At 42.2% G+C, this 15,622-nt stretch overlaps 1 protein-coding gene across 2 annotated transcripts in view; it reads left to right on the top strand.

The window, feature by feature from the left end:
* zdhhc17 (zinc finger DHHC-type palmitoyltransferase 17) overlaps nt 1–15,622 on the top strand; it is a 94,102-nt gene that overhangs the window by 50,627 nt on the left and 27,853 nt on the right. Inside the window, exons 4-6 of one of the 2 annotated variants that reach the window (XM_067999285.1) lie at nt 4,013–4,090; nt 5,638–5,782; nt 13,786–13,850. In XM_067999285.1, the coding sequence (XP_067855386.1) occupies nt 4,013–4,090; nt 5,638–5,782; nt 13,786–13,850 (288 nt within the window). The remainder of the gene's footprint in view (nt 1–4,012; nt 4,091–5,637; nt 5,783–13,785; nt 13,851–15,622) is intronic. The other variant, XM_067999286.1, reaches the window with a different exon arrangement.

The following is a 15,622-nucleotide window of genomic DNA, read 5'->3' as shown; positions in this document are numbered from 1 at the left end:
TGAGTGAAGAAGTTTCTCCTCATCTCAGTTTTGAAAGAGCAGCCCCTTATTCTAAGATTATGCCCCCTAGTTCTAGTTTCACCCATCTTTGGGAACATCCTTACTGCATCCACCCGATCAAGACCCTTCACAATCTTATATGTTTCAATAAGATCGCCTCTCATTCTTCTGAACTCCAATGAGTAGAGTCCCAATCTACTCAACCTCTCCTCATATGTCCGCCCCCTCATCCCCGGGATTAACCGAGTGAACCTTCTTTGTACTGCCTCGAGAGCAAGTATGTCTTTTCTTAAGTATGGAGACCAAAACTGTATGCAGTATTCCAGGTGCGGTCTCACCAATACCTTATATAACTGCAGCAATACCTCCTTGTTTTTATATTCTATCCCCCTAGCAATAAAAGCCAACATTCCGTAATTTTTGAGCTGCCTCTCCAATTCCACTGCCCATTTGAGTTTGGTATCATCTGCAAATTCGACCATTTTGCTTTGGGTTTCTGCGTCCATATCGTTGATGTAAATTAGAATCAGTAATTGTTCCAACACTGATCCCTGGGTCATCCCAATCAGTACTTTATCCCCCCACCCCAAATGTAACTCCTCTGACAACCACTGGTTGTTTTCTACCCTTCGGCCAATTCTTATCCCTTCTCAAGATTCACCTTGAATCCCCACAGCTGTCTGGAAGTGTAAGTATAGGGCTTACTATAGCCCACTTGAGATGTAACTTCCTCAAAGAAATCAAGGAGGTTGGTCAAGCAGGATCTTTCCCTTCTGAATCCAGTTGACTTACTGTTAATTAAGTTATCTTTTACGTTTATACCCAATAATCGATTTCCATTGTTTTACACGGGATTGAAGGGAGACTAATGGTTTGTAGCTGCCTGTGTTTGATTTGTCTCACTTTTTAAAATATGGCATCACAATAGCCTGTTTCCAATCTACTACAACCTCCCCAGTGTATGGTGACTCCCTCATAATGATTGTTGACGCCTCACTAATCGTTTCCTTTAGCACTCTGGGATAAATACCGTCTATCCCTGGGGATTTATTGTTTTTGAGCCCTTTCAGCCTGTCTAAGACTTTCATTTCAGTTGCACTACAGTCATTAATTTTACATGGGATGACTGTTTTGGGGAGGGGAAGTTCCTCATGTCTTCCCTTGGGAATACATGGAGGAAGTAATCCTTCGGAATTTTTACTATCCTGATCTCGTCCTCTGTTTCAAGCCTGTTTGCATCTTTTATGGTTCTCACCTCGGGGGTGATTTTAAACCCCAAGAACAGGTGGTTTAGGGGCAGGTGGGAGTTGAAAATAGTTGTTTTTTTGGGTCGCAACCTCAAAATTTTCAGACTTTGTATTCCCAGGAGGAAGCCTGTACTTTTACGCGCCAATGTTAAACCCAGAAATAAAGCTGGGTTGTGGTCGCGACCCAACAAACAACTATTTTCAACTCCCACCCACCCGTTCTTGGGGTTTAAAATCACCCCCCTATTCTCTGACTGCCCTTACTATTGAAATACAGAAATAATTTCTTGGGTTATCTCTTGAGTCTGCAGCTGTGCTACCAGAGATCTCTTTGCCCCTCTGATCATTTTTAGCATGTTTCTGGCATGTACTTATGTTTATCCCAATAAACCCCATCTCCTTTCTTTCTGCAAAGTTTTGGGCAGTTCATTTTTTTTCTCTTACTTTTGCTTCTTATTGGTTTTATTAATCCATTTAGGGTCACTCCCATTTAGACTGAGCTTGCTGGTTTTAGGTATGTATTTATGCTGCCTTTTTAAAGGTGTTCCATTTTTGCTCAACTGAAATGCTGTTGAACAACCTCCTCCAATCGATTAGCTTAAGCTGTTCCTTAATTTTTCCTTTTAAATTAGCCCTTTTAAAGCTGTGTACTTGGTTTCTGGTCTTTAATATTTCTGAATCCCACATCATGTTGATCATTTTGTGGACATTGGCCGCCAGCAATGCCAAGATTCCATTTCTTATACTTTGTCTGGGTCATTTGAAATACCAGGTCGAGATGAACACTCGTGGTTTCCCTGACACACTAGGCCATCGAACAGTCATGTATTACATTTACGAGCTCTGACTCTGGACAGCTTGGGTTTTTTCCAATTTATTTTAGGTTGATTAAAGTGACTGATTTAAAATAACTCTCCTGTTCTTGCATATGCTTCTTCTTTCTTCATAGAGTGAAGTGTCTTCCTTCTTACGCTGACCAGGAGATCTATAGCATCCTCCTGGCGTTAGCCTGATTTTTTTTTTTGCATGTGAGATGTCTATCCAGAGTAGTTTGTTGTCTATTTTTCTACCTCTCACTGGGGCATAGGAACAGAAGTTGGCCATTCACCCCCTTGAGCCTGTTCTGACATTCAATTGGATCATGGCTGATCTGCACCATAACTCCATCTACCTGCTTTGCTACCATAATCCTTAATATCTTTGCCTAACAAATATCTATTAATCTCCGTTTTGAAATTTTCAAAACCCAGTCTCAAAAGGGGAAGAGTTCCAGATTCTAATTTTAAGGTCATGCCCCCTTCGGACTCTCTCACCAGAGGAAATAGTTTCTCTCTCTACCCTATCAGCTCCTTCGATCAACTACTTTTACCTCCCAAGTATCTCCGCCATGTATGGCCGCACCACCTCCTTTTCTGTCCATTCTGTCTTTTCTGAAAATTTTATACCCTGGAGTAGGTAGGGAATGTAAAAAAAAACATACAATAGTCTGCAGAGAGAGTAGCACAGTGGGCTAAAGAACTATCCCGTCTATGTCTGGGACCCTGATTCAAATCTCGTCCAGACTCTTAGGATGAAATTCTCCTTTGCCTGTTAGCCCATCATGAGCCTGGACTGAAAATAAGCCCGGGCAGTCTCACAGCACAAAACTGCCAACAATTTTATCCTAATCGTCACAAGGTTGGCAACTTCACTCCAAGGAGATACCACAGAAAATTAGAAAAACCACCCGCTGGTACATTGGGGATGAAGGTAATGGCCTTCTCAGGCTAGTTTGAGAAAAACTAAACACTGAATTGGTGAGCACAAACTTTACACAGAAGAAAAAATGTTTTTTTCCCCTCTTCGAAACAAGGACAATGATCTACCGGCAATACTGCATACATCAGGGTTTATGCCAGAGATCTAACACTCATATTTGCATCATGCCAATGTGATCCTGGTTTGTCAGACTGCCCTGATCATTATTAACTAAAATAAATGTCCATAGTTTTTGCAAGAATACTGTTAACCACGGCTGAAGCACAATCCCTCATATTGGACCGATTTGTAATTTGGCAATTATTTCATTTGATAGAAAGAACATGCATCTCCGAAGCACTGTGTACTGTCTCTCAAAGGTCCCAAACCACTTCACATAACGGTGAAATACTTTGATGTAGGGCCATGGTTGTTATGTAGGTGAACGTGGCAGTCATTTTGCACACAGCAAGGTCCAACAAATGATTGAGCAATTAATATTTCTTTTGGCGGTGTTTGTTGAGGGAGGAATGTTGTCCAGAATGCACTTGGACTCCCAAGTCTTCAACTAGTGCCATGACATCTTTAACATCCATCTTTAATAGAGTACTTTATGAAATATGTTAGTATATATTCCCCAGAGCATTTAGTTTATTAACCCGTGAAGATTACGGTGACATTTTTGCATCAAGATATTATCTTGAGTGTCTACTTTCTTTTATTCCAGAAACACTATTAAAGAATCTCTATGTACATCTCATTTAGTGGAATAATATTTGGTTAGAAATTTACAGAAAATAGCTTCCAAAAGTTGTGGTATTGGAGACAAGATGAATCTGTTCCTATATATGAAAGAGCTCTTTAAATATTTAAGTGGTTTCAAACCAATTTTACCAAAACGAAATGTGTTTCAACCTGAAATATCTCCAGTTTCCTCAGGAATTGGGCTAGTCAGAGGTGTTTGGGTGAATGTTTTTCCGGCACCAGCCGAGACCTGTTAATGGAATCATTAATTTAATTTATTTCAGATACTACATATCAAAGGGTGCAATTGTGGATCAGCTTGGAGGAGACCTGAATTCCACCCCTCTCCACTGGGCAACAAGGTAAAGATATACTTGGCTTCAAATTGCCTTCTCGGGCTGATCCTGTGCTCCCTGTGGGAATGGAACTTGCAGGGAGTGCATCATGGGGTGCACAGCACCCCCAAAAAATGGAAGTAACTAGGATTGATTTAGGATTAATTTTTCAAGTTGCTGAAAAATTTAACATGCCACAGTAAGAACATTTAAAGGTTTTACATAGAATGCACAGCACAGAAAGGGCCATTCGGCCCAACTGGTCCATGCCGGTGTTTGTGCTCCACGTGAGCCTCCTCCCACTCCTCTTCATCTTTACCCTATCAGCATACCCTTCTATTCCTTTCTCCCTCGTGTTTATCTAGCTTTCCCTTAAATGCATCGATGCTATTCGCTTCAACTGCTCGTTGTAGCGAGTTCCACGTTCTAACCACTCTAGTGGATCAGGCTAATCCTATTATTATAATGGATTTAAACCATTGTGTAGGTGCCAAGGCGTAACCATACCCTCATGGTGCGGTTCTTTACCTACATGAGGGATTTTATTAGCACTGTATTTGTAACCTTTTGCCTGAATAGGAAGCTCATAAAATGTAATTATTTCAGGACCATTTTACATAGAGACCTGGTTTTTATTAACCCTTGTTTCAAATCTGTATTGTAGCTTCCATTAGGCACCACCAGACTGTAATAACATTTAACAAGTTTAATTGTGCTTTTAAGTATTTCTACCCACAGAGTTCATGACCTGTACAACAGTTCATATGTTTCCTGACCAAGTTGGCATGTACAACCAATGGAACTACATGTTTTAGGGAGACTTTTAGAACATTAGCGCTGAGTGAGAAAAGACCTTTGGTCTATTAGGTCTGTTCCATGTGAGTAGTCTAACATGGATTTGCCCTTCTCTCTACCATCATTTGTTGATTTCCCCCCCCACACTATGAACTGGTGAGTTTCTTCCTCCTGTCACCCCTGAAAAATGATCAAGCAGGGTTGTTACTATCTCTTTAGCCCAAAATCCCCCAATTGACAGATGTTGATCCAGCTTCCTTTTTTTAAACATGTCAGTTGGTCAACTACCTTCTCCATGTTCACCATCCTGTATGGAGAGGTGGGAGATAGCAAAAACTGTTTCCAACTTCTAACCTTGCTCGAGGTTTTGTACTGCTGCCCTCCAGTGTTACACTGATTGTTCATTTTACTTCAGCCGTGTACATAATAGCCTTGTACATGTCTCCTCTTCAGGTGTTTTTTCTCGCCAGTAAAAATAAGGGTAGCTGCTGGAGCCTTTGTTCATAACGTAACCCTGGAATCTTCGTATAGTTGAATGTTTGTTTGTTTTTTATTATATTGTCAAATTTGTTTTCAGCAACTAAGCAATTTTCTTGAGTTAAATCTCTCCTGGGCACTTAACCAAAACTGGCAAGATACCAGGGCAAATATTTTGTCCCTGGAGATGCAGGAAATAAAAACCTTGATGTTGGGCAAATCCTCGACAAAGCCGATGAAAACTCTCAATATTTGTCCAGTCAATAATTTGTGTAAAATACCCTTTGTGTCGTTCCTTCCAGACAGGGTCACTTGTCCATGGTTGTGCATCTGATGAAGTATGGTGCGGACCCCTCGCTGATTGATGGAGAAGGCTGTAGCTGCATCCACCTGGCCGCCCAGTTTGGTCATACCTCTATTGTTGCATACCTGATCGCAAAGGGGCAGGTAATTTTCTGACTGCTTTTGTTTGTACACCTGAACAGCATAATAATTAACATCGTAGTAAAGAAACAAAGATCTTTCATTTATATAGCACCTTTCGTGTCTTCAGGCCTCCCCAAAGTGCTTCACAGCCATTGAATTATTTTTGAAGTGTAGTCGCTATTGTTTTGTTCAGCAAGATTGGCAGCCAATTTGTGCACAGCAAGGTCCCACAAACAGCAGCGAGATAAATGACCAGTTAATCTATTTCTCGGTTGCGGGACAGAACACCGGGGGAAAAATCCCCTGCTCTTGTTCGAACAGTGCCGTGGGATCTTTAACAACCACCTGAACAGGCAGACAGGCCCCTCTCGGATTTGAGCCCATAATCTAGGCTGACACTTCAGTGAAGTACTGAGGGGGTGCTATAATATCAAATGTTCCGACCTTTTGGATGAACCATGTAACTGAGGCCCCGCCTGCCCTCTCGGGGACGTAAAAGATCCCACAGCACCATTTTGAAGAAGAGCAAGTGGAGTTCTTCCCGGTGTCCTGACCAATATTTATCCCTCAACCAACATCACTAAAACTGATTATCTGGTGATTATCACATTGCTGTTTGTGGAACCTTGCTGTGCGTAATTTTGCTTCCGCATTTCCTACATTACAACAGTGATTACAATTCAAAAGTACTTCATTGGCTGTAAAATGTTTTGGGCATACTGAGGTTGTGAACAGCGCTATATAAATGCAAGTCTTTCTTTCATACTGGACACTGCAAGCACTTAATATTTAAAATGCATGCTCCATTGTAATAGAAAATTAGTGCACTTTGTTGAGTTATGTTATTTCATGTGAAATACGTCAATTTCCATTTGGAGTTTTCTAGAGAAAACCTTGGTACCTAAATTCTATTTCAAACTGTTCTCATTCTTTACATTAACAAAATAAGAAATTCATACCTTGATATTTTGAACATCTACGTTAGCCCCAGCCTCCAGCAGTAAACTGATCACAGTGGTGTTTCCTGCCAACACTGCCCAGTGTAATGCTAAGTTCTTGTGATAATTGTTCCCAAGATTATCATGGCCATACCGTTTTTAAAAAAAAAAGTCACTCGTGTTTGTACACTTGTCTTTTTGTATTATTTGAAAACTCTTTTTTAATGGTTCCCCCGCCCCCCCCCCCCCTCAAAACCCGGTTAATGATAAAGGCTTAAGCGGTAAGAGGTTGTTGGGTAGCTTCAGATCAGCTTAACCACCACTTAAAAGTGAAGTGAGGAATAGTGAAGAAAATGAATTGAAAATGAAACAAAACTGTGGCAAATGAATGTCGACCAAAAGAAATCCTGTTGTGTTCCAGAGATGCACCAAAAGCAGATATGGTTGCTTCAGTTTTGCAAAATAGAAAGTAGAGAGAGGAAGAAATGCAGTCCAGGATGAGCAGAAAAAGAGAGATTAAAATCAGTGGGAGAGAAGATGAAGGAAGTGCTAGAAGGCAGAGGATCCCAGCTGGGAGGTAACACCATAGCAGAATAGACATGTTGCTCAAAAGCAAACTAGCTTGATTAAAGGTTTGAAATTCTATTTTCTTTGCAGGTTACAAGCTCACTTGGGCCATCACGTTGGGTGACCTCTTCACAGGCTCCTAGCCGTGTTGCTCAGCCATCTGTTGCAACACGTAAAAGGGTGTAAGGATAAACCCGGCAACTACAGGCCAGTCAGTTTAACCTCGGTGGTGGGCAAGCTTTTAGAAACGATAATCTGGGACAAAATTAATAGTCACTTGGACAGGTGTGGATTAATAAAGGAAAGCCAGCATGGATTTGTTAAACGCAAATCGTGTTTAACTAACTTGATTGATGAGGTAACAGAGAGGGTTGATGAGGGCAATGCGGTTGATGTGTATATGGACTTTCAAAAGGCGTTTGATAAAGTGCCACATAATAGGCTTATCAGCAAAATTGAAACCCATGGAATAAAAGGGGCAGTGGCAGCATGGATACAAAATTGGCTAAGTGACAGGAAATAGAGTAGTGGTGGTCAGTTGTTTTCAGACTGGAGGAAGGTATACACTGGTGTTCCCCAGGGGTCGGTACTAGGCCCACTGCCTTTATTGATGTATATTAATGACGTGGACTTGCGAAGTGATACATTTTGGTAGGAAGAATGAGGAGAGGCAATATAAACTAAATGGTACAATTCTAAAGGGGGTGCAGAAACAGAGAGACTTGGGGGTATATGTGCACAAAATTTTTGAAGGTGGCAGGACAGGTTGAGAAAGCAGTTAAGAAAGCATATGGGATCCTGGGCTTTATAAATAGGGGCATAGAGTACAAAAGCAAGGAAGTTATGTCGGACCTTCAAACACTGGTTAGGCCACAACTGGAGTATTGTGCCCAATTCTGGGCACCGCAGTTTAGGAAGGATGTGAAGTCCTCAGAGAGGTTGCAGAAAAGATTTACTAGAATGGATCCAGGGATGAGGGATTTCAGTTATGTGGATAGACGGGAGAAGCTGTGGTTGTTCTCCTTAGAGCAGACAAGGTTGTGAGGAGATTTGATAGAAGTGTTCAAAATCATGAAAGGTTTAGATAAAGTAAATAAAGAGAAACTGTTCCCATTGGCGGAAGTGTCAAGAAGCAGAGGAGACAGATTTAAGGTGACTGGCAAAAGAACCAAACGCGACATGAGGAAAAGCTTTTTTATGCAGCAAGTAGTTATGATCTGGAATGCGCTGCCTGAAAGGATGGTGGAAGCAGATTCAGTCATGGCTTTCTGAAAGGATTTGGATAAATACTTGAAGGGAAAAAATTTTGCAGGGCTACAGGCAAAGAGCAGGGGAATAGGCCCAACTGGATTGCTCTTACAAAGAGCCGGCATGGGCTTGATGGGCCGAATGGCCTCCTGTGCTGTGACCGTTTTGTGATTCTACGTGAGAGTTCACTCAGGGACAACAGTTTCTTTTATTCCTCCTCCTCTAGTGCCTTCAGCTGCCTAGCCCTAAGGTCTGGAATTCCCTCCTTAAATCTCTCCACCTCTATAACCCCCCTCTCTCCTCCTTTTAAGATGCTCTTTAAAACCTACCACTGTGACTATATGCCCTTATGTGGCTCGGTGTCAAATTTTGTTTGATAATCACTCCTGTGAAGCACCTTGGGACGTTTTACTACGTTAAAGGCACTATGCAAATGCAAGTTGTTGTTGTAGTGGGAAAGTGCCTTACCTCTCGACGCGTCTCCAAAACAGCTCAGTTGAGGTTGGGGACTTGGCAGAGTGCGGGACAGAACATGCATCTCACCGCATCTGTGACGCAACATATTGACATCGCAGCATGTCGTCCTGCTATAAAAACGAATGCATTCCTTAATTTGTTCCTAATCAGCTGCGCTTACAAAAGGCTGTATTTGATGCGATTGTTGAATATGGGCAGTGACTGAGATAATGTGGCAGTGGTTTGATGTGAAAGGCTGGGATCATTCATTTCACAATGGTGCTCAACAAGATCAATATTGACGTTTGACTGTTACATAAATACTCGTCGTGCCCCTCAATGGTTGCCTGATCCTGTAAAAAAAAAACTCTGATCAGATTATTCCAGCAAGGCTTTAGAAAAGCAGATTGAATTAATGGCATTTTGGAATCCCTTTCTGGCTGGGTTCACCACATTAGGATTACAGAGAGCGACATTATGGGATCATAGCAAGAAGGGGAAAAGCTATTTTGACAGCTCTCATTCCAAAAGACGGGGCAGTGAAAAGCTAAATACAAGCAATAGAAAATAGCCCTGAAATTGTAGTGGAGTCGTACACTGAAGCTACTGGGAGGCAACATTTATAGACAGTGCTACGGTTTTAAAGTTGTTGTTTCTCGTAGCTGACAAATGATAAAGCCACTGGCAGCAGCCCATTTTCTGCCTCTATTGTTACATTGCAGTAATTACTGGAATGCAGAGATAAGCAAAAGTGTCTGTGAAGTTTCTGGAAGCAGCCTGTACTGTAAAGCATTTTTGTTAATTAAGCCCCTGTTGTTTAATAAGAAAATTCATATACATAAGTGTTTTACCAGTGCCTTTGTCATTGAGTCCAATCTTGAGCTGGGACACCTGCACCCACTCCCCATTGATGAAGTTTGATCCTTAATTGGGTGAAAACTGACTCAACTCTTTTCCAGCCAATTAAATCTCAGGAAGTTAAAGATTAATCTGATCGTATTATTGAAGGTCTTTTGCTGCTTTGTGGCACTGGGTGCTATATCTTCAGCAACTGGATCTTAATGTTTAGGTGCTGTGATAATACTGAGACCCTCTAACAATACAACAGTGCTACTGCATCTATTACTGTACTTAAAATTCTTCTGTTTAACCGCATCCTTGAAAATGTTTCAAATTAGCAACCCCGGCTAGTGTGTTGTTTGGGATCAGTTACACTTAACGTTATGCAACTTACGTAGAAACTTACAGCACAGAAACAGGCCATTCGGCCCAACTTGTCAATGCTGGTGTTTTTGTGCTCCGTGAATAACTTTGTGAATTAAATCAAGCCACGATGTCAGGGACCACTTGTTAAACTTCCGTTTCCCAATTCTTTGTGAGCAGTTGAGCAACAGCAAATTCCTGCCCGTTGCCCTGGTGAGTTTACAGGAAACCTTGTTCTCAACAGTACCCCCCACCAGGCACAGAGTGTTGGGCTCCAATCACTGGCCTTTGAAAGGTTCCTAATCAAGCATTTCACTTGTAGCCAAATATTAGTTCATTCTACCTGTTACATTTTTCTGACAACAATATGTCTAATAAAAATAAGGAGGTGGCTTTGCATTAGATGCAATCGTTTCGAAACTTGTTTTCACTTATTTCGGGCAGGGCTGTGCTGAGCGTACAATGTCTTTGAGGTGTTCCTTCTACATAGCATGAAAATACAAGGGAAACCAAATTTAAAATATTAATCTGGTCCCCGCTTGTCAGGGGCTGGCTGTTACATCCCAAATTGTTCATCCTGATCTTCCTTCTGCCCGCTTAATTATCCACAAAAAAAATGAAGTGTGTGAGGGAGGGGTAACAGCAACAGTTTCTGCCTCATCTATTGTAGGGATACTTCAAATTAACAAGCACCCACACAGAGGAGGCAAAGATCATCTTTATTTTTTCCAGGTCAGCTGTGCCTGGGGGACAGACAAAGAAATATATCCAAGGAAGCAATGAAAATTTCACAGGGAATAGAGCACTGGTTGGAAGCAGTATGCTGTCCTCATGTAGGCTCGGGTGAGCGGTAGGAAAGAGCTGGGGAGGTGAGAGAACCATCTGGGCCACTGGTACAGCAGAGGAGGGAATGCATCTGAGACCAGGTTGGAAAAAGGGATTTAAAAAGAATAGCAACTTGATAACCTTGAAAAGGAAGACCAGAGTGGCTGCTTTCAATTGTAGTAGAAATGTGACATAATTCAAGATGAAAGTGGCAGCTTAGTAAGAAGCACAAATAATCAGAATAGTTTGGAAGGCAAGAGCAGTATGACTCCAAATCAGGGAATTGTTTTCTCTCTCTTTTTCTCTCCCTTTCTCTGCCTCTATCTCTTTTTCTTGCTTGTTTTGGAAATTCAAACATCTGATTTATTTTTACTTATATTCTTGTATGTTTGATCTGAAGAGAATTGGCCAACGTTCCCATAGAAGCCCGGATCAGTTTAGAGTTGGGGACCCAACTATTTCTGTCCGCGGGCAAAATGCTGACTGAACAACAAAGATGTACGCGAATGGCTTTTTGTTGGTGAATGTTTGAGAGAAGGCAGCAGTGTCAAAATATGTGTTTCTTCTCCTTCATATTTCCTCCCGTCGCGAGCCTGATCCTGTTCTCACCCAAATGCCACACATGAACCTTTCCAGCAAACCAGATAAGAAAAACTACCAAAAGAAGATATCGGCAAGAAAAACAGGACAAGAAACAATGGAAAAGCGTGAGCCAAACAGAAGTGGCAGGCCCCAGTGAAACAAAAACTAGAGAAATGAGAATATGAACGCAAGAGGGGGCTATCCATGCTCCTGCCCACACCCCCTAACCCCACTGTTGAGGCTTAGATCACCTAACTCAGTGTACGCTGGTAATGATTTCGTGTTTCATTGGGCTGTGCTTTTACCAGTTGGGAGAGCTTGTATAAATATGTTTTTTAATCAACAGGTCAATCCTTTAGATTTTCCTCACTCTCAACCCACCAGCCACTATTGCTGTACTTGTGTTTCACCATACGAATTATACTCGGTCAAAAATAGCTCAATATGTTCATATTTAGAAGGGAACGGTTAACAGAATGAGAAGTGTTCCTTCCACTAAACCTTTTGTTTTTAAGGTCTCTTCTTGCAGTTAGCTCTTCCTACCCCTGTTCTACTAAGTCAGAATGATCAATTAAGGTAGGGATCTTTAAACTCAAATGCATTTTTCGATAGATCACAGCAATCTTTGTGCAGAATAGATATTGATCAACATAAGCAGAAAACATTAATTTCCCTCAGCCTGGATAAGTTGACAGTTTAGATTCTTAGAACTATGTTTTGATAGTTACACTTTTAGTAGGTGGTTGTGCAACTTTAGAAAATAGCTTTACGTTAAGTGTGAAACGTCCTTAGCTGCTTGTGATCCATCAGAGAAACTTCAAGGTCTTTCAGATTGTGCTTTGTGGGCTATTTACTAAGATGCCATCTGCAAAACAGCGACATGATATCATAAAATGACCATCTTGATCTCTAGGTTGAAACTGACGAGAACTTTGGTTCTCTAATGCCCAAAGTCGTAAAGCTCCATCTGTTTCCTATACAATTTCAACATACTTCATTTATTGTTGGATTGGGAAGTATGTTAAATGACCGTTCATTGTTCTTCCTCCTTCACTGAAATCTCCATATATAAGGCTCCCTCCCAACCTACCTCTTGGTTCTGTTTTTGCCCTGTGGCACTGGCCTGTATCTTAAATTGTCTAAGTCCTCGCTATATTAATAGTTTGGTCTTTGCTGTCACCTCTTTTCAACAGTTTGGGCTCTGTTTGATGCTAAGCTCTGAAAGGGGCTGTCTTGATGTTCTTTCCTTCCCCATTTGGATGGAAGCTTGCTTTATTTAAATATGGCGATTGAACTGCATTCAAGGAATAGGGAAGACCACACTCATAGTGAGTAATCTAACTTTATTTGGAATTGGAGTAGGCAGCTGGAAAGAACGTGCATTTATAACAACAACTTGCATTTATATAGCGCCTTTAATGTAGTAAAACATCCCGAGGCGCTTCACAGGAGCGATTATCAAACAAAATATGATACCGAGCCACATAAGGAGATATTAGGACGAGAGGTAGGTTTTAAGGAGGAGAGAAAAGTAGAGAGGCGGAGAGGCTTAGGGAGGGAATTCCAGAGCTTGGGGCCTAGGCAGCTGAAGGCACGGCCGCCAATGGTGGAGCGAAGAAAATCGGGGTTGCGCAAGAGAGCAGAATTGGAGGAGCGCAGAGATCTTGGAGGATTGTAGGGCTGGAGGAGGTTACATAGGTAGGGAGGGGAGAGGCTGTAGAGGGATTTGAAAACAAGGATGAAAACAAGTTTAATGAATTCGATCACCACTATTCAATTAGGATGAATCTTTTATTCCCCGCTGTCCTTTTCTAAGGTGTAAGGTAGCCATTTTGCAGAAACAGTCTTTGATTTTTAATTCTCCTCTTCCTCAAGTTGAGCCCTGGAATCATCTTTTACTTCCTTAGTGCGATCAAGAAGAAAGTGAGAGACTCTGGTCTGTTTGTACAGGTGCTATCAATTTTACAGCTTGGTCAACCCAGAATTTATGCTTCAAACAGCATGAAGGGTAACCAAATTACTCGTGAGGACTAGTTGAAACTGAGAAACCCCTCCCAACCCACATATCCCTGCTTTGGAGAAGTCAGATTTCTGTTAGTTCAGTGGCATTGTAGCTGCTGAAATTAGCAATTAGCAGCAACAAAAAGCTAATAAATGTGCTTTGATTTATCCTTTTCATATATTTCTTTTGACCATTTGTTTCAGGACGTAGATATGATGGACCAGAATGGAATGACACCATTGATGTGGGCTGCTTATAGAACACACAGGTTAGAGCGGAATCAACACTCAAACCTCCTGCCATTTACTGACTAAATGGCTACTACTTCAATTTCCATTGAAAATGGCAGCCACATTAAAGTGCAAACATGATTTCCACTTAGTGTTTTACTAAACGTTATGATCTGGAATGCACTGCCTCAAAGGGCGGTGGAAGCAGATTCAATAGTAACTTTCAAAAGGGAATTGGATAAATACTTGAAAAGGAAAAATTTGCAGAGCTATGGGGAAAGGGCAGGGGAGTGGGACTAATTGAACAGCTCTTTCAAAGAGCCGGCACAGGCACGATGGGCTGAATGTCCTCCATTTGTGCTCTATGATTTGATGAAGTCTTACCTTTTGAAGGGAAAAAAAATTCTCCTTTATCCACCAATTTTCTGTCCTCCTGCCTCTTCTGAAGGCACTGATTCCCTCCTGGGGTGTGCGGCACAGGCACTGGGTACTCTGTCCAAGTGGCTGTTCTTCATATGTGAACTTAGATGGTGAATACTAGCAAACTATCCAACCACATGGAGTGAAACCAAGCCCGATCTCGCCCTCGCCCAATGTCTAAGCTTGAATATTTCCAGCAGGGATTACTGCGTAAGGATCAGGAGTGGTAACTCTGTTCTTTTTTAAAAAATTTATTCATGGGATGTGGGCATTGCCCATCCCTAATTGTACTTGAGAAGGTGGTGGTGAACCGCCTTCTAGAACAGCTGCAGTCCGGATGGTGAAGGTTCTCCCACAGTGCTGTTAGGTAGGGAGTTCGAGGATTTCGACCCAGCAATGATGAAGGAACGGCAATATATTTCCAAGTCAGGATGGTTTTGTGACTTGGAGGGGTACGTGCAGGTGGTGGTGTTCCCATGCGCCTGCTGCCCTTATCCTTCTAGGTGGTAGAGGTCGCGGGTTTGGGAGGTGCTGTCGAAGAAGCCTTAGCGAGTTGCTGCAGTACATCTTGTAGATAGTACATACTGCAGCCACGGTGTGCCGGTGGTGGAGCGAGTGAATGTTTACAGTAGTGGATGGGGTGCCAATCAAGTGAGCTGCTTAGTCCCAGATGGTGTTGAGCTTGAGTGTTGTTGGAACTGAACTCATCCAGGCAAGTGGAGAGTATTCCATCATACTCCTGACTTGTGCCTTGTAGATGGTGGAAAGGCTTTGGGGAGTCAGGAGGTGAGTCACTTGCAGTAGAATACCCAGCCTCTGACCTGCTCTTGTAGCTCACAGTATTTATGTGGCTGGTCCTGTTAAATTTCTGGTCAATGGTGACCCCCAGGATGTTGATGGTGGGGGATTTGGTGCTAACAATGCTGTTGAATGTCAAGGGGAGGTGGTCATTGCCTGGCACTCGTCTGGCGCGAATGTTACTTGCCACTTGTCAGCCCAAGCCTGGATGTTGTCCAGGTCTTGGTGCATGCGGGCATGGACTGCTTCATTATCTGAGGGGTTACGAATTGAACTGAACGCTGTGCAATTATCAGCAAACGTCCCCACTTCTAACCTTATGATGGAGGGCAACCCTCTCTCGCCCAGGGTTTCCTGGCTCCAGTTATAGCACCACAGCTGCCACTATGGCTGAGATCAGCTAACTCAGCACTGATAAGAGGTCAAACCTCGTCCTGGTCTGTGTGGTTCAGCTGCTCACTGCCTGAACCAGCAGAGCCACCTTTTAATTTTATTTTAACTTGACCTATTTTTGTCCCTTTTCTCACGTGGTATGCATTTCTCTCTCCTCTACACTTAACTTCCATCCCACCCCACCCTCCCACCTCCCCAC

Source organism: Heptranchias perlo, chromosome 18, assembly GCF_035084215.1.
Source record: "Heptranchias perlo isolate sHepPer1 chromosome 18, sHepPer1.hap1, whole genome shotgun sequence".
Lineage (NCBI taxonomy): Eukaryota > Metazoa > Chordata > Chondrichthyes > Hexanchiformes > Hexanchidae > Heptranchias > Heptranchias perlo.
This window is presented reverse-complemented; position numbering and strand designations above follow the sequence as displayed.